Source organism: Pithys albifrons, chromosome 12 (genome assembly GCF_047495875.1).
Source record: "Pithys albifrons albifrons isolate INPA30051 chromosome 12, PitAlb_v1, whole genome shotgun sequence".
In the NCBI taxonomy this organism is placed as follows: domain Eukaryota; kingdom Metazoa; phylum Chordata; class Aves; order Passeriformes; family Thamnophilidae; genus Pithys; species Pithys albifrons.
Window position 1 is genome coordinate 16,209,840 of NC_092469.1, and position 18,859 is coordinate 16,228,698.

At 39.8% G+C, this 18,859-nt stretch overlaps 2 protein-coding genes across 4 annotated transcripts in view; one reads left to right on the forward strand and one right to left on the reverse strand.

Annotated features, from left to right (window-relative positions):
• Nucleotides 1–17,383, forward strand: part of WWOX (WW domain containing oxidoreductase) — a 498,626-nt gene extending 481,243 nt beyond the window's left edge. The window contains exon 9 of one of the 2 annotated variants that reach the window (XM_071567152.1): nucleotides 16,188–17,383. In XM_071567152.1, coding sequence (XP_071423253.1) covers nucleotides 16,188–16,376 — 189 coding nt within the window. In that variant the 3' untranslated portion in view covers nucleotides 16,377–17,383. The remainder of the gene's footprint in view (nucleotides 1–16,187) is intronic. The other variant, XM_071567154.1, reaches the window with a different exon arrangement.
• The window catches only part of MAF (MAF bZIP transcription factor), a 196,764-nt gene continuing 184,453 nt past the window's right edge, over nucleotides 6,549–18,859 (reverse strand). Inside the window, exons 3-4 of one of the 2 annotated variants that reach the window (XM_071567165.1) lie at nucleotides 14,580–17,494; nucleotides 6,549–9,682 (exon numbers count right to left, since the gene is read on the reverse strand). The gene's annotated coding sequence lies outside the window, so the exon portion shown is untranslated. Of the gene's footprint in view, nucleotides 17,495–18,859 lie in introns of both variants that reach the window. The other variant, XM_071567163.1, reaches the window with a different exon arrangement.

An 18,859-nucleotide genomic window follows, 5' to 3' on the forward strand; every position in this document is an offset into this window, starting at 1 on the left:
ACTCTTGCAGAAATCCTAGAATTTTCTGTATGTTTGCATTGTATTTCAAAATTTTTCATGTAGGACAATTTATTGAAGCTCCAGTGGAATTCCCTCTTTTCCTTAGTTTTCAAGATGGGTTCATCAATGTCTGTCTTGAATATCAGCCAGAGGATTAGCTCAAACAAAGCTCTGTGATAAGCAGGATGTCCAAAAGCTGGGATAGGAAGACCCTCAAAATGTTTTTGAAGCATTGACTGTCATGTGTGGGCTTGGAGTCAGAGTTCCTTTGATTCTGAGGTGGTACCAGCTAGAACTTTTATTTCTTTTATAAATATCATACAAAAAGACCAGAATTGCCTGGACCTCTGCATCCATGTATTATGCAACCAGATAAGTTTGGAGGTTTTTTTAACTACTTGCTTATCTTGATTGGGACATGCTGTTTTCTTGGCATGCCTTGATATTGCAGGTTCCTGATTTTTGGCTAGTGCCAGGACACTGAGCTGAGCAGCAGGGCTCCTGTTTCTCAGCTCCTCACTTCCCTTGCACTGCAATTTTTTTTTGCTAGATTGAGTGAGAGCTACAAGAAAAGAGACCTAATGATTCTCTCAAATTAGACTGTCTTTTGCCAAAAGAGTTTAAGAGGTGCATGTCTTAGTATAGCAGCATTGGCATTGTCAGTACTGCAGCAGAGAATGCTGTCCAAGGAGCCGAGCTGAAGCTGGAAAGAGGTGCTGCAGACAAATGAAGAGGACAGCATAAACCCTCTAATCCTTCCAGAGATAAAGCACTGAGGGAGCTAATCAGGGACACATAAATTTTCAGCACAGCAGATGTAAGACAGAGCATTGCCCAGAGAAGAAAATAGAGTTCACTGGAATATAGGTCTGATCAGATGTACACACATACACCTAAGCTGACAGAAATAAGAACAAGGAATATGTAGTCTTCAGCAAAATTTAGGATGACCCAGTAATGTTGTTCCTGACCTTACCTCTACTGTGGAACTTACACCTGACTTTTCTTGCTCTCTTTGTTCTGCTATTGATTAGCTTGGGTACAAATGATCTCTCCTTACATTCTTTTTCATTTGCTGCTTGGTTTGTTGCAGTTTATTCATTGTGAGATTGCCTTAAAAGAGTAAGAGGAATTCAACATGGCAACTGAAAGCACAGAGATGCAAAGGTACTTCATAGTCTGATGAGGTCAAGAAGTGTCATTAGCTCAATATACAAAACTGGTACTAAATGTGAATATGACTTGTGTGAGAATCTCCATGGGCAATACCAAACAATTGCATGAAAAGCAGCTGTAGGAGTTCAGATATTCTAAATGAGCTATTTATATATATGTATGCAAATATAAATGTGCACTTTTGAATTTCAGCATCAGAGAGAGATAACCTGCCGCTGGACAATATCAGTTACTGCATCTGTAGAATTATTATTGTTGGACATGTATTGATTTCCTGATAATAGTCAAAGTGATCATTCAACCTACATTTATCATGCCTGGATTTAAAATGCAAAACAGCAACATACTTCATGCAAATGTCAACTCTGCCTATGTTCTAGGGTGCTTGTCCAGAGGAGGAAACAATAAGTTTATTCTTCTCCCCAATTAGACTTTGGTGAAAGGCTCAGTTATGTCTCCAACTATCACATTGAACATGCACCAAAGCAGCACATTAATGTGCCTTTTAATGCTTCTTAGGAGTAGATCAAAAGAAATGTCAGGTGCACTTTACATTCCTCCCATGATGTGTCTGAGGCTGTTAGTGCATCACCTCTGCAAGGGCTGTTGTTCCCAGCCTGCCATGCTCAGGGTCTGGGTGCTGTGCTGGGACACTGGCCTCCTAAAATGCTCAGGGATTTACCTCTGCCCCACTACATCTTGTGTCTCAGCTCCACAGCTGGATGAAGCCTGTAGAGTCATTCTGCTGTCACCAACAGCAGGTTTTGGTCTTTGCTTTTCAGTGGGAGGAAGAGTTGTTGAAATCAATCCCAGAAAAAACATCTTAAAACTCAAAGTGCTGGAAATGGAACTTAATTAATGGGAGCAAACTTGCAAACCTCCACAGCAACTTATTATTTTGCTTGCTTGCTTGAGGGACTATGTCAGAGTGGTGTTTACTTTTTCTTAGTACAAGCTTGGCTGTTCTACCCATCATTTATTTTTATGTGATTAGCAGGTGAACTTGTAGCTCTGTCACTCTAAACACAGGATGCTTAAAATGTGCAAGACACAACTTTCTTTAACATGGACACTGTCATTCCACTGACCCTGCATCACATGGCTCCATAAAGGAGTGGTGACTGATGCAGCACATTGCTGCTACAGGGTTCCCATTGGAGTCTGGGGCTAAGATTGGTCAAAAGACTGCAGAGTGCATTTAACGTGTAAGACACAGCTGGGATGTCCTGGGCATCCACTGCTGTACCAGACACAGTGAGAATAGAGCTAAGCCTCTGAGGTTTGCAAAGCTGAGTGTGTAGACCATAAAAATGGAAGATGAGCAGCAAAGAAAAGGTACCCAGTGTCAGATATTAGGGCAAAACTCCAGGAGAAAGGCTAAGGAAAATATGTAAGGAGGAAAGGAGAAGCAAGAAAACACAAATGCTGCAGTGTGCAAAGCCACAAGGACAAGTAGCTGGAATTAATGCAGAAGTGGGGAAGCAGTGAGAAAAGTTCAAGTTTTGTAACAAAGTTCATTTCTATATGTTTTTCACTTTCAAATGGATGCTTTGAATAAATAGTACTTGCATTCCCCGTGAGGCAGAGGTGAATAATAAGTACCTCATCTGGGGATGCCGATCTCCCCAACATCAGTCATCTGCTTGCAGCCTTACACTCAGGCAGTGCTTTGGCTGAGCAAATTAGCCTGAAGTGTTGTGCCCTTGGCTGGCAAATCCTTTCAACCCGGTTGAACGGACAAAATGAATACCCAGATTGTTCCTACGTCTGTTATTCTCTTGTGTTTATCTGGCTGAGCTGTCAGTCAGGCCATTATAACTGTGGTGCACACTCAAATGACTTGTCCACTCACAAAAGCAGAGTCTGTTGATGATAAGCTAAACAAAACTGGAGAGCGACTGTTGACAGAGTTGGGGGATTTTGCAAAGGTCTCAGGTAAAAGCTGAAATGCAATTTGGGAATGTACAGAAGGAGTTTTTCTTATGCATGTGTAGTTTTAAAGTGTTCGCTGGGATTTATCGGCAGAGGATAAATGGGCATTTGTAATGAATTGGGTTCCTCTCTACTTTAAACAAATTAAGCGGCACGGAGAAGATTTCTGAAACTTGAATGTATGGATATGTTGCATTTACGAGAATTAATTATCCTGAAAAGACATAATTTACTCAACCAGACTTTGCCAGGATGGAGCGTAGCTGTGATCAGCCACGTGCTGCCCTCTCTCCCCGTGCAGGTGGGAGGAGTGGCAAACACCCACAGTGCATCGAGTGGGCTGTGCGGGGCTGCTGGGGAGCTCAGCCAAACCTCCCCACAGGGCTTTGGACACAGTTAACCCTGGGGCTTAATTACCCTGTTTCTGCTTTGCAGGACATGTGTGTTTGAATGTGGTGGTTGCTTGCTCCTTCCCAGGCAGGGAGGATGTTTGCATAAGGGCAGCTCCTCAGTTTTACCTAAAAAAGGAACTGGTCTTAAATGTCCAGCAAAGCAGTGAATGACACAAGTGAAGCACTGTATGAAGATTTATTTTCTGAATTTTTCCATAAGGATCCTGAGTTAGAAGTAGCACTCTGAGCCACTCCCGAAACTGATTTGATTGCATGACATTAAATAATGCAATGCCTTGCTGCTGAATGTAAATATAGCCAGAGCCTTCTGGTCTCATGTTTGTGATCATAATTTCAAGCTTAAAGTTTACAGATTATGAATGTGAACAGTCTCAGAAGTTTGAACAGTGCTGAGCCATATAACAGAGTGTCTCCTCCAGCTCCTTTCTAGACAGAGAAACCCAGCATCTTACTTTCTGTAGTGGAAAGAGAAAAGACAAGACTGAGTAAGGCTGCAATGGTTTAAATCCTCATAAGTGTCATGAGGAGGCAGAGGAAAACTTAAGTAAAGTAGGTCCTGTGTCTTGCTGAGTGTTTGTTATGATACACAGTTAGGGAAGGAGATGCTGCTGAGAGCATGGCACAGAATGGCAACAACTCTTTTATCAGCAGCTGGTGCCTTCAAAATCCCAACCCCAGTAGCCTTGTTGGCGGTGATGATAACTGTAACGGATGGAACAGCTACTTTTCATCAAATGCTTGTTAGTCAATTTATTAGATTCCTAATATACTAATGCACTCATTTGGCAGGCATCTCAGCAAACGAGACTCGCTGTGGAGTGTACTCATTCAAAGTCATGGTAACTCACAGGTTGCTGATTTCTCATCAGCACTCAGAAGATAATTTGCAAATGTGCCATTTATCATTATGCGCTTTGTAGAAGCAGATCTCATGAATGGGATAAACAGATAAGAGTCTAATAATGAACATTTCCTTTCCAAATACCACTGTCAGCTCCTAGAGTATTATGTTTTATATACATTGCACATACTATCCTTCTATGTGCTTCTGAGTTTGCCTGTGCTAGTGAAGTAGCTTGGGATACTGTTTTTTAAGGATGGCCTAATGCACTTATCCATCTCTCTGCTGAAGGAACACAGATTTGAACTAGGTTAGACATTGTTTACTGAAAGACATAAGACTTTTCATTTGTTGCAGTTTAAAAGCCATGGGCATGTGTGGACTTCTTCACTATGAAAAGCCACCACATACTTCCGGCTTTCCTTTTCTCACTGGAACATAAGCACCTATGAAAAGCCACTGTAAAGCCAGCAAAAGGATTATTCAGAGACAGGATGGCAAGGATTATATGGTGGAGGCTGCTGAGGAAGCACTTTTTCCCACACCAAAGACAACAGGCTGCATGGATGCTCTGACCTGTACTGCTGTTCACCACTGTGTTTGACTTTGCATCACTGGCTGTTTTTCATTTGCTTGTTCACTTTTTACTGGGAAGAAGTCGCAAGTAACAGTAGCCAGGAGATCAGTCTGCAAATGTGATTCCTCTCTCCCTTTGTGACATTCCGGGTGGAAGCCCTGCATACAAATCATTACTACTTATTTTTGCTTCTGCAGATGTGATTTTATTAAATGAAAGGTGTAACAAGAAGCCAGCATAGGAAGGAGGCCTTTTGCCAAATGGCTCTGTGTGTTTAGCTCTGTGACTGCTCTCCAGCAGAGCTGGGAAACCATGCAAAGATATTGATAATTGATTCCGTTTTATATAAGTTAAAAACTAGCTTTTCCCTCCTAGTGTGAAGGTAATGGGTTTTGTCTATAGAAAGATAATCATCCTATGAACCATTTCTACGCCCTCTGCTAAAGAATAGTACAGCTTGCACTTGAACGTAATGCCCATGTCAGCTCAGCTTTTTAAACATTTATCTTAAAAGATTCTTCAAGGACTGGAAAGAGATCTTCCCCAGACAACAAGCTAAGTTTGAGGAACTTAAAAAGTCATGAAGATCCTGTCAATTAATGTGTTTATTTTCATATATCTACTCTGGAAAAAAACATCGTCAGACATGAAAGCTGTTTTCTTTCAATTAAAAACTTGTCATTGCATTTAGTTTCCACACATAATGCAAATGGGATTTTTTTTCCTCTCCCCTTTACTGTACTGGGGGATAAATGCATCTCTTTTTGTTTCTTATGCTTTTCCTCAGAGGAATCTTCATTTATTACAGGAACAACAACACAAAAAAAAAAAGAAAAAGAAAAAAGAAAAAAAGGACGAAGGCTAAATTGCTAAATTGAAACCTTGTCTCCAAATTTGTGTGCAGGATGTGACTTGATTTAGAAGCTTTAGGTAATTTCTCTTTTGTTCACAGTTCTACAATTGAAAGGCTTCCACAAACACTGTTACAGCACTGAAGGGAAGAGATGGAGAAATTTATCAAGCTATTTATCAAGTTAGTTTCACAGTCTGTCAAAGTCAAATGCATGCTGGAAAAGAAACATAAAGAGCATGTTCAAACAGAGAAGCATGTCTGACTGAGCAGCCAGACTGCAGCAGAACCAGATGTGGAGACTGCTCTTGAATGTGGCAGCATCTGCCCTCAAACCGAGTCCTGGCACTGGTGGTATTACATCCTGGCTTGATGGATTATGGATTGAGAAAATGAAGTAGAAATCATCAAACCTGGTCTAGTGGAATGTGTTCCTGCCCATGGCAGGGAGTTGGAACTATGTGATCTTTAAAGGTTTCCTTCCACCACAAACCATTCTATGGTTCTGTAATCATTAAACAGAGGGAGAGGTCAGACTTGCCCCTCTCCCAGTCTCTACTGAGATTTACAAATGGGGTTAGTGTTGAATCTAAATATTACATGTCCTTGGTTGGGAAGTTACTCATATCCTGAGGTGGGACCCTGTGCTTTAGAGAAAACAGCCTTGTAATAACATTCTTGGTGGCAGGTCTTGGGAGACAACATTGGCAAAGAAGGGGTAAAAATAAACAAAAAAGCAACTGAGATTGAAGGAACCAGTCTAGTATGAAATCTTTAATTTCTAATGAGCTTTAAAGGATTTGAGAGTTGATTTTTTTTTAACAAACCAGTTCAAGTACATGCCTTCAGATTATAAAAGTATCTGAAATTGCCTAGAATATCAGCATGCATAGCTTGTTGATATTTACATATATTTACATGGCAAAACAAGAGAAAGATCTACAGTTATTTACAGTCTACATAGAAGAAGAGAAAGGCAGCATAATTGTATTTCCTAAAAGACAGTAGTTGAATAGTCAGCACATGCATATTAAGATATATTTGCATGATAGAACGCAAATGTTTTAAGACATACCTTTTTAACTCCCTATGCTAAGGTATAGCATAATAAAGGTAATTTTTTGTGTTTTGTTTCTAGTCTATTTGCATCAAGTGCTTTAAAATGTACACTAACACAGCGGCGGCATTTATTTACCCTGGCAATTAAAGCAACAGTACACACGATAATTTCCTACTAACTAGCAACAAGCTGCTGGTGAATGAAATATCTATTGTTTCTCATTATCCATCGACCAACATACAGGGATCTCTCCTTGTAAAGGCAGTGCCTAAGCTATCACCATTAATTATAGAAGTAATATAAATGAGACTCTACAGTATGTACTAAATGAAATATTAACAAGGCCAGTGTCTTTGAGCCTGAAAGATGCACTAACAGGGCACACTTTACAGCAGGCTATCTATGAAAATCACACATACATAATATAGGAGTGCCTGGCTTACAGCTCTAAGCCTAGACTTTAGAGGCCTGTTTACTAGATCTGTATTATTGCAAAATACATTCCTTTAATCAGTTTCTGGAAGACAGAGTTAGTAGCTACTTTCTTACCATGATACTTCCCCATCATAACACCCTGTGGTGTTTCAATGCATTGTATTATTGAACTGTGTGTGTCTATATGTTCATATATGTGTGTGTATCAACAGATAAAAAAGTCTTTTATCTTTAAAACCTAAACGAACAGCTTGTTAAACATCTGTCCCAAAAGGTCACTTGCTTAAAAAGCATTGTGTTGGGTGGGGGTTATTTTTTTCACTCATGTTTGAAATAGAAATCAGTCTAAAAAATTATCTGTGCAATGAAGGAGGAAGCCAAATTCAGCATTGCAATGACATTCTTTGCAATACTGCATATGAAAAAGTCTAAATTTGGACTAGTAATAGTATTAAAAAGCTATATAAATATATACAGCATATACAGTCCTTTATGTATACATACATTTATATAAAGTATATATATAATTAAAGTTAGGTACATTAAAAACATAAAACATTTCAATTCAGCATAAGTTAATAACAGAAGTGATTTCAGTGAACTCCCATCTACGTATGCCCTAATACCAGCCAGATCACTTCTGATGATTTAGTTGCAGCAGCATATCTAATCTCTCTTTTTGGCAGGATATGTTTATTGTCAACAACCTGTTTGCTCAACTCTTCAAATTACTCTTGCCTGGAAGAATCCTCCCTCAGCTGGCAGGTTATGTGTCTCAGGAGGATTTCCAATGTCCTCCACAGTAATTCCATTTTGACAGTGGCCAACAAGTTGTGATAAGACTCGTGTTCCTATCAATTTGCATCACAAAAGCTCAGAAAGTGAGGTGGCATGGATTTTCAGGTATGATCAGCCCCCAGCAGTGCTGCTGGAATGCCCAAGGACTGTCTCTTGCATGGTCTTTGCTTCTCACTCCACTGGCCAGTGTTGGCACACAGAGCAGGGGGCAAGCAAAGGACAGCAGCATCATACAGTCATCTCACCCTTAACCCCTTAAACTCTGAAACGAAGACTGATAATTTTCCTCAGAGAACTTTCCCAAATCTAGAAATGAGCAGAAGCATGCAGTACCGCTCCACTGCTCCACACCAGCCTGTGAGAAGAAAAGATCAAAGAAATTTGCATGCAGTGTTCAAAACTGCCACTTCAGTGGAGCAATGATGTCTTTAAACTGTAAATCAGGTGTGAACAGCAGTTCAGTGGGCAGGAGAAGGAAATGCAGTGGTGATCTGTGTGGAAATGTGGAGTGGGCAAAGCAGCCTGGACCTACAGCCTGCCAGGCGTGCTGCTGCTCCTGCCCTGAAATGCTGGTGGAGCAAGATAAAGCCACAGGTTCATTACAGTTTTTGGAACTCAGGGTGGCTCTATGGCAGCCTTGACACAGTTTTCAGAAACTGATTGCGGACTTTAATAAGATACTGGAAAAGAAAGTAATACGGTGATGCCTGTGGGAACCACTCCCTTCCAGGTGCTGTGGTAAAAGCATTTACATTGCAGAGTCTGGTGTTGTCCTAACCATTGTATGGTTTCAACTGAGATATCTGTGAGGGGCTGGCAGATACAATACCAGACCTATGGGAAATATGTGCCCTTTTGAGAGACAGCTGTGGAGCACGTGGGATATGCTAAGGCAGCTCAGATGTCTTAAGATCCATGTTAGGCAACTGAATCCCACTCCTGGTATGTCATGATGGCTCTGCCTAGCATATGCAAAGGGTAGGAGAGACGAATGCCCTTTGAAGCACTGGTTCCCTCTAAAGTATCCATTTTTTAATAACTCAATGGTGTTTTGCCTCATAAGAATTTTACCAAGTTCTCTGAGAACTGGGCAAAGAGAAACAGGGTGAGAGAGGGAAGAGACTGGAACAGGGCCCAGAGTAGCAGACAGCTTCACAGGTTAAAGAATTAAGTTTATACAATACAGAAAAATAGACATGATTTTAAAAGGCAATTACATTTTTGTCAGCTAGTTTGCCAACTTTTTTTCTACATCTTCTACACAATTTAACAATGGTTTATAATATAACAATTTATACTTACACAGTGCTTTTCCACAGTAAGTGTGAAAGCACTCCGTAAATCTGAACTACTCCTCACAAAACCCCTCTGAGGTGGGTAAATGAGAGTACTCTCCCCATTTTACAGCTGGGAAAAGTGAGGTACATGGAGTTGAAGTGACTTGTCCAAGCTCATCAGGGAAGGAAAAGTCAAAAAGAGACAAATAACCCAGTTCTCCTGACTTGATGTCTTGTATTTTTTCTTCTCCTGTGGAGTGATTGCAGACAATCTGTTTGACACTGGATGTTGGAGGTTGGAAGTTTTCAAGCCCTGTCACTTGCTGTAATTGAGAACATACGGTGTGTTGCATAACACAAACAACATGGTGCATTATCAAAATACATTTATTACAATGGACACAATTTCTTTTGCAAAGTTAAAACCCAGAATGTAAGTTAAATATAGCTGCATATACTGAATACTTGAAATAATCACTAGGTCTTAATGCCTCAGCAGTTGAAAACAAATCTTCTTTCGTGAACTACTGCAGTTTCCTTACTCAAAGAATATAGTGCACTTATCTCCTATAATGTATGTAAAGAATACTGTAAATGTGTAAGGGTTTTAATGACACTAAGAAAAGTTACAGATTGAAACCAACTATGCTTTGCAAGTGGAGAAGCTGATGGAGTTTTGAGTCTTTGTAGTTGGGACTTAGTTGAAAAAGGAATACACCAGAGGAAAAAAAGCAGACTTTATAGATTTTGGTTTATCCGTTGTATTATCTTCTACGAGATGCTTTGCTGGTTTAAATGTGGTGATGGGGGAAGGGAAGGTGGTTGAGAACCTCTGGTTTAAATGTGGTTCAGTGAGATCTTTGAAAAGACTGTAAGTGCAGCATCAGTTCAGGTCATGTTTTCCTGCTGGCACTTAGGTGGAAATAGGACCTGAAGTCAACTGATCCTGATTTGGGTTTTAGATCATATTTGGCAGCCCCAAAGTTTTATTTTTTTAGCTGCAGATATGATTTCAGTTTCACACTCTCCCAAAATAGAAAATGCACGTCTCAATTTCATATTTCCTGGCTGAAAAAGCAATCAAGGAATCCTGTTTTCTTACAGGACACTAATATGTACATATTCTGAGTGTTACTCATAAGGTAACTGAGCATCTGGGATTGCTTTGAGTAGGAGGACTGCAGCAGGAACTGAACAGTTCTGGCATCTCACAGATTTGTTCAGTGCATTGTAGTAAAAGCAACTATCCCTCTAACCTCTGAGTTATTCTAGTAGGAAACAGAGAAGTAGCTCCCTCAGCTACAACTGGCCTCAGCCATGGGTGATATCAAACAGCTCTTAAGATTACTCCTAAAAACACCTCAGATACCAGGGAATCCTGAAGGTTGAATGAGGACATGAGGATTATAGACTTGGTAGTGTTTTTTAGAAGAGGTCATTTAGCTCCATGTTCACAAAGTTTTAAGTTCTGTAGGAAAAACTACCAATTCAAATTACAGACAAAAGAATAAGTATAGCTTGGGAAAACTTTGCACCAAAATGCCAGCTGGGGGTAGCAAGCAATGCCAAAACAAAACAAATCCATTCTGAGGGCAGTCTTCTCCCAGGAAGTATAACAGAGCTTGGCTGCTGAGCCCCAGCTCCGAGTGGAGCTGCCCAGCCAGGTGTTCCCAGGCAGCACAGCACCACAACAACCTCCCTGAGCATCAGCATCAGACCCACAACAAGCAGCGGAGCAGATCCTCAGCCACTGCTCCAATCTCCAAGAAGGCAGCAACCCTGTGCTGATTTACACTAGGTGGACATGAAGCTCAAAGAATGTAAAATTGCAACTGTCACTTTAGGGTTTGGTTTGAACAATTTGGAACTGGTCATTGTGGAAACAAATTCCATATAATTGTGTTTGTTATTCCAAGGTGATTTTATATTTCACATCAAATCAGGAAATGACCACTGCTGAAGCCAGCTGGTGAAGGGTTTTTCCTCTCTAGCAGAATGGATTTGAACACTTCAGGGTACTTTTCATAGGCACAGAGAAGTTATGGGAGACTCTTTGCCTTTCATGATCTGGAATATGTTTGTACTACCTTCGTTATTAGGTTAGGTTTGTGGTTGGACTCAATGGTCTTTTCCAACTTTAATGATTCTCTGATTCTACTTCATCTTTGCACTGCTGTGTAATTAATTATTTGGCTATAAATGGTATGCTCACAGTGCTTTTGTGTGGATCTGATACTTTTGTGTTAGGGATGTGTTGGCTTTGTCTAATAGTCCTGATATGAATAACAGGAACAGCCTGAAGAGTTTTAAGGAAGCACTTGCATTTTTATTTCACTTGAGCTGCTTGCTTTGAATCTGGCACTTGTCACAAATGCTTGCCTCTCCTCTCATTTTGAGTTCACCTCTTTCCCCTGGCCATCTTTTAAAATGCTGTATGCTTAACTTAACCTCAGACTACCAAGATAACTGGCCTTTATTCTTAATTTTTCATAAGAAAATAAATCCCTCCTTTTCAAATAAGCTGATCCCATCTCTCTGGCAGGCAATGTTGAGTGCTGTGTGCTTTTAACAGAGTTTAGAGTGGATCCTATTCATTCATAGTTGATAAATATACAGATAAGTTATGGCTTTGTTTCTATTATTTATATGCTTGGTATGTAAACTTGCTTCAGAATAGATGTCTAATTTTAGAAAATAAACATGCATTTGAAAGTAGACAAATCTAAAAACTAAACATTATCTGTATAATATGTTTTCTTATCAGGAACATAAATAGTATCCCAGAATACTAACAGATGCATTACATACATTAGTGAGGGTTTTACCATATACTGTATTTCAAGAACTGCTTTTCTTTTACTGTTAAGATATTCAACATTAATTTGTATTCAGTTCCCTCAGTTACAAATAGACAGCTAGCAGTTATGAAATAAATGCCTATGAACTAGTACCTACTTAGTATTTTCAACTCAACAAAGGATTTTAGAAGGATGGATAATTTAGATCTTTGAGCCTCAACTATAAATAAACAGCAACTGCTGTATAAATCCCACCCTGCTGCAGTGGAAGATTGTATTACAAAACTGACAAATGATTTGCGGAAGAGAATGATGAACCCTTATTACTAAGACACTCTTCAACTTAATCCAAAGCAAGATTCCCGGGTAATTTTACGTACGCTACAAAGATTGATAGCGTGGTGCTTGCCTAGCAGCTTTCAAATGTTTGACTGGATCGGAAATGGCATTGAGGCATGATTAAAGATTCAGTTGGGCTTCTCACAAATTCTTTATCCTGTGTATTCATTATTGCAACCCGCTGCCTTTGTTGCAGGTTAAAGAAGGCTGACCCCAGCTCTGGTGATTAGCACCCTGTACAACTGATGAACCTATGGAAAAAAAAGTTTAGGTTGCCCAGCGCTTTTAGCATTGTTTATCAGCTGAAATTGTTGGAGGGGGGGCTTAATCACAATGGATCAGGGAGAGTCTGTGACAACTGACAGGCTTATTGTTTAAGACATTTTTTAACGAAGTTGTTAACATTAATTCTTTTATATAGTACTCTAATCTTCTTCAAATTATGTTCTGACATGGCACAAACCGCTTGGCATTGAAAGTCATTCAACAGTGATTAAAGTGCTCTTTTTATCGGTTTAAGAATGTTTCATCTTGTATCAGCAGTATGGAATTGTTTACTAATTAGATTCCCTAACATCCTCTGCTGTCGTATGCTGATGATATGTGAACAGGAAAGCTGATGAGCAAAAAATTAAAACTTGTTACTAAACTGTCATAAGGCCCAGCATATAAAGATGTCATTCAAAGGGCTGTGTTCATGAGGGATAAACAATATTGACTGAGAAACAGAGCAGTTTCTCTGCTCAGAAAGGCATGGTTGGCAGTGCAGGCAGTTTTCAGTTATCTGCAGCTCTGGCTCTTCACAGAGGTTTGTGGGATCTGAGTTGTAGGTGCGAAAGAGGAATTTGTCCCTTGAGGACCTTCCCATTCAGCATGGCCTATATGGGGTTTCTAGGCATCCCACTTCAGGCAGGAGGTTGGACCTCTCAATACCCCTCCCAACCCAAAGTGGGATTTGATTCCTGTGACTTTGTGATACCCACTCCCCTCTGTCCTTGGACAAGTCACTTAGGCAGATCCTCAAGTGTCTGAATGCAACCAGCTCACATTCACCAAAGGAAATTAGGTTCTTAACTGACATTTAGAATCTGGGATTTACCTTCTGTTATGTAGTTTTGCTGCCTGAAGGATTCTCCTGGGCTTGATGAGTTCGTGTTTGTCCATTATTGTGAAATACTAAAGCTGTACCCTCTGTCAATGAAGGGATAAATATGACTGCATTTCTCTTAAGTAATAAGAAAGGTACTTTTCTTTCAATGATAGAACCATTGAATTTTCTTCTTCCAAAATAGCCAACATGATTGAAATATTTAGAAAGAAGTAAAGATACACACAGCCAAAAAGCAAATGGCACATTGCTTACATCCAGTTCTCAGCAAAACACTGGAGGCATCACAAGATAAAGTGCTTTGGGCTTCCAGCCACATAATCTTTTATCGCTTAAAGTAAATATCCTATGCTCACACAGGGAAAACTATTCCCTTCTTTTGGAGTCTAGCTTGTGTCAATGCTCAAGGTATAAAGCACTGCTGTTATACTCTGGGACGTTTTGCTGCCTGCTGAGGATTTTGTTTAAACATCATCAAATTTGACTCATTTGAAAAGATAAATTATTGTTTGGGTTGGATTTTAAACTTCTCTGATAAACTTCCATTTTATGAATTAGCTGAATTCTATTAGAGATAGCCTGAGTTTAGCTTGGCTGGACAGATGCTTTTCAGCAATAGCTTAAGGGTTCTTGCTCTGCATTGAGCAATTTAGTTTAATTTTACCATTCTAATAAAATTCCAGTTGAATTGCTTGCAAAAAACTAATAATACTCTTTAGGGGCTTTGAATACAATGATCATACCTGTACCATGGAGCTTTATAGGATAGTTGAAATGAGCATAGAAATTTTATTGTTCTCTATTAATATTATTTTTAGTAGAACTCTCTCCCATTTCTGCTACCACCTTTAAGATATTTTCCCATTTTTTAATTTAATAAGAGGATTACTATGTATTATACTAACTTTAAAAATATTTGGTCTGTTGATAAATATAGACCTTTCAAAATACTTACTACAGAGAGTTTTGGTTTACCTTGTGATGGGAGGTCATTTCTAAGCTGTGGAGTCATCATTATCAGTTTAATCCCATCTGCTGAGGAAAAAGCATGTCTTGCAAACAAATACGCATTTCTTTGCTGCTAAAAAATTGAGATGCCTCAAATAAGGAGAATTGGGGCTTTTTAAACTGCTTCCTGTCATTGAAGGATGAGAAAGCAAAATGGAGGTCTTCTGCCAGTTGACCAACCAGTAGCACCCTGAGTTTACTTGGTTGTGACAATGAAAGGCCAAAAAAAGGACTGGAGGAAAAATCACCAGGGGTTGAGGCCTATTCTCTTTTCCCATTAAATTATCTTAATGTGGCAACAACTAATTTCTCTTTGTTTACTTTTTCAATTGCACTTGGCAGCCTCTTCATTCTGATTCCTATCAGCTCATAATTAGTTACCACAGAAAGGACTAAGATGTACATAAATAATCACAAGATGCCAGATAAACTCTATCGGTTTTAAATTAGTGTTATGTTTTGCTATGAGCTCTCACCTATTATTTTTAATTATAGTTTACAAAGCAAACTAGCTTCTTGCCCTCTCTCCAGCTGTTCTGGCACTGCGCTTTTAGTCTGTGCCAGGGAATAGCCCATTGCCTGTGCCAGGGTGCTTGCCCCAGCCTTGTGACCTCCATCTCCAGGTTTCTGTTAGAGAAATTCAGAGAAACCCATTCTTCCTGTTTGAACATAAGTTGACTTGCTTTTTAATAAAAACAAAATGGAACAGGAAAGGACAAGGGAAAGGAAAGGGAAAAAAAAGAAAAATTTTTAAAAAGCAAGAAAAAAGATAAAAAACACCTTGTGATCTGCAGAAGCCTCTAATCTACCCACTCCATTTCTTAAAGCATTATAGGACATGAGAAAATGTTGTTACAAAACAAAACTCCACTGGAAAGTCTCGTGTCTTTGCAAAATCAGCCCCTCTCTCTGCCTGCAGCAGACAAACACTCTTCCATGGCAGCAGTGACAACAGCCACGGTGAAACTGTTGATCAAAGATCCATGGCAGGTTTGGCACCAATCCCATTGCACTTTACATGATAGGCCTTAATTGGAGTGCCCAGGTTAATTTTGTACAAGAGGTTTAAAAAACCCAAACAAACTAAATCCATCTATCAGCCGGTGCTGCAGGTTGGGACTGGACAGGGCGGGTGCCCAGACGTACAGTAAGTGCTCTCTGTGTTGCCAGGGGAAGTTTTGAGTGATGCTTTTAAACCTGGCTCAACAGTTGTGGTGCCAAACACAGCCTGGGCATCCTCTGCCACAGATCCAGGGTCAAAAGACCTGAGCCTGGGGCTGTGGTTCAGAATTGTCTTTTTCCTTTTCTCTTGCTCTAAGAGGAAAGGAAAAGGAAAAAAGTCCTCATTGAGGTGGTGAATAAACAAGTGTCCAGGATGCAGGCAGTGCCTTCAGCAGGGCTCCAGCCTTGTCACCAGGCAGGTTCCCCTGTCAGCTGCAATGCCTTCCCTAGTGCCTTCGTAAAATACAGCTTCAAAAGACCACAGTCAAAATTACAATGATAAAATATCTCTCTATATACTTATATAGTTTTTTTTCTCTCTCTCTCTTTTTTTTTTTTCTTTTTAAATTCCAGCAACAAGGAGCTGCCACAACTGTCTACTGTGCCACGGCGGCAGAGCTGGAGGGCCTGGGCGGGATGTACTTCAACAACTGCTGCCGCTGCCTGCCCTCGCAGGAGGCACAGGGCGATGCCACGGCCGCGGCCCTCTGGGAGCTGAGCGAGAGGCTGATCCAAGAACGAATTGGCAGGCAGACCAAATAGCAGGGAGCTCCTGGAAGGATCAAAACACACGAGTGTGTGCACGCTCGAAAACTGCCAACACTGGAACCTGTCCAATCTTATCATCTAGAGGGTTTCCATATACCTCAGATACAGATTAACCAGTGTTAAATGAAATAATAGCAGTCACAACATAGTGAAAAATGTTAAGTACTAATGGGAAATGGGGAATACTGCGGGTTAAAGGGACAATGCGGCTTCCTGGGGCTTAGTTAGTCTCAGTTCTCTTTCTTTTGATTATAGCCTGTTCAAAGTGTAACCCAAGGAGGCATCTTTTGTCTTATTTTAGAAAAGCAATGCTGCAGATAATTTCTGTTATTTTGATTAATGGGTAGGTACATAGCCCAGTATGGGATTTCCTCCTTATTTTGATAATTACTGTCTGTTAGGCTTTAGGTATTGATTGGGAAATGGTAGTTGTGTTGATTCTTTTTCCCTGCAAGGATTTTATTGGGTGTGGCAAATAAAAAGATTATTAAGGAAAGAAATCTTTTCTGCCCTTGACTGCTGCCTGCAAATACATCTGTGCTGTATAGAAAAAAGAAGGTGCAAGAAGACATCTGAACAGAAATGGTAAAGTCACAGCTAATTAAATATTTCAGGGGTTTTTTTCTTAAAAGATTACAATAAAAGATATGTTGCAAACCCTTCCCTAAATACTGTCAAGTTAGCAAAGATGATGATGTCTCCTTAAGAACACACAGAGCGTAATCAGGGGTTTAAATGGTATTTCCATCCATTTCTCAGTTCACAGTTTAAGGAGTTTTTTTTTCATTGAAAGTTCACAGTTTCTCAGTTCTCCTGATACTGTATTCCATTCCAAATGTGTCTCTCTTTTTCTTTCCATTTAATTCAATAAAACAACATGCTTGCTTGAATATTGTCACCTGAAGAGAAAGTCTGTCTCATTTCTGCAAATGTCTTAGTTCCATTTTTTTTTAGAAAACAAAACTTGAAAAATAAAGAGCTTCTTGTTGATGCCAAGAAAACGCTGTTTTTTTCTTGTTTCTTTCTGAGTTCATGTTTTGTATTTTGTGCTTTGTAGCTGTCTTCATGCCAGAAGGTTGTTCTAAGCCATCCTCAGTCCAGCATCACATTTTCTGTAGACAGAATATAAACAAATAAATAGAAGGACACATTGTTAATATAAGTTTATTTGATCCCCTTATTATTTATGCTTTACTGTTAACAATCTGCCTTCCATGATTTTGCTTGTTTGCAATCATAATGCATTGTATTAGTTGTTGAACAGGAGTTAAAGTCAAGGCTTCTGCCAAAGTGCAGCCTCAGCTGTTCCCTACTCAGCTGCTTTCTTGCCTGATGCCACAGCCTTTCCTAAGGCAGCAGTAAAGAATATATAGCCCCTTTTTAGCCCTGCTGTGCCACCTCTGTAGCAACAGCCCTCAGCAGATAAGCAATCCTGCCCATGTTCCTTCCTCTACTATCTGCAGCCCCTTCCCCAAGGCCAGCACATCCTTATGAGCTTTCTCCTGCACTGAAACGTTTGGTGGAATAAAAAAATAAAAGGGGCTATTCCAGAAAGAACAACAACTCTTTTCAGCTTTTTGTGGAATAATAAAAAGGTCTTTCTTGTCTCCTAGAGGTTTTCTCCACTCTGTGCTACACAGACCAGATGCTAGTGAAGTGTAATATCTAAAAATTCATGGTGTGGGTTGAAGGGTTTGCAAATTGAGGTGATGGCTACAGTCAAATTCCTTGCATTGTCTGGAGTTTATCTGGGGGGAAAAAGTGATTAACTTTCATCACCTGTGCAACAGCCTTCACAAGTGCATTATTTTTCCTTTTCACAGCCAAACAGAATTACTCTTCTATAACACAGGCAGTGTACAACAGCAGAGCTCTGCACTGGAGCTTGGCATTGCTGGGTTAAGAAGAGGCAGTAATTAAGTGATGCTGGGAGCTCTGCACTCCTCCATAGGCCTGGGCCTTATGCTCCATTTAGGCAAACATTAATAACCAATAATGAACACCCTGTCATTCCTTATTGCTGAAATATTGCATGCTTTTATGAGAATTCACTACTTAGTGAGATTGCCTGCCTTCCTTCAAAGAAGGCAGACTGTTTTTTCTCTGTACATGGCTCCCTATATCAGTGTTACACGGTAAGAGCACATTTAACATTAGCATAGTTTTGAACTAGTATGAAGTAAGTTAACCCCTAATTTCATTGAGTTGGTTTGGTTTCTCTGGCTCCTCTTTATGGCTAATAAATATTTATTGACACCAATGTATTTCCCTGTCTAGAGTTTCAATGCCAAAAGTTTCTCCAATGCACATAAAATCACTTGCTCTCTGTATCTTTCTTCTTTTTTTATTTCACTCTCATTCTTTCTTTCTTTTTTTTGTTTCCATTTTTTCTCTCTCCCCTTCTTCCTCTCTCTGTTCTCCTCTTTGTCTCTCATGCTCCTGTGTTGAAATAGCCAGTATAAAAAAAGTCTTTTTCA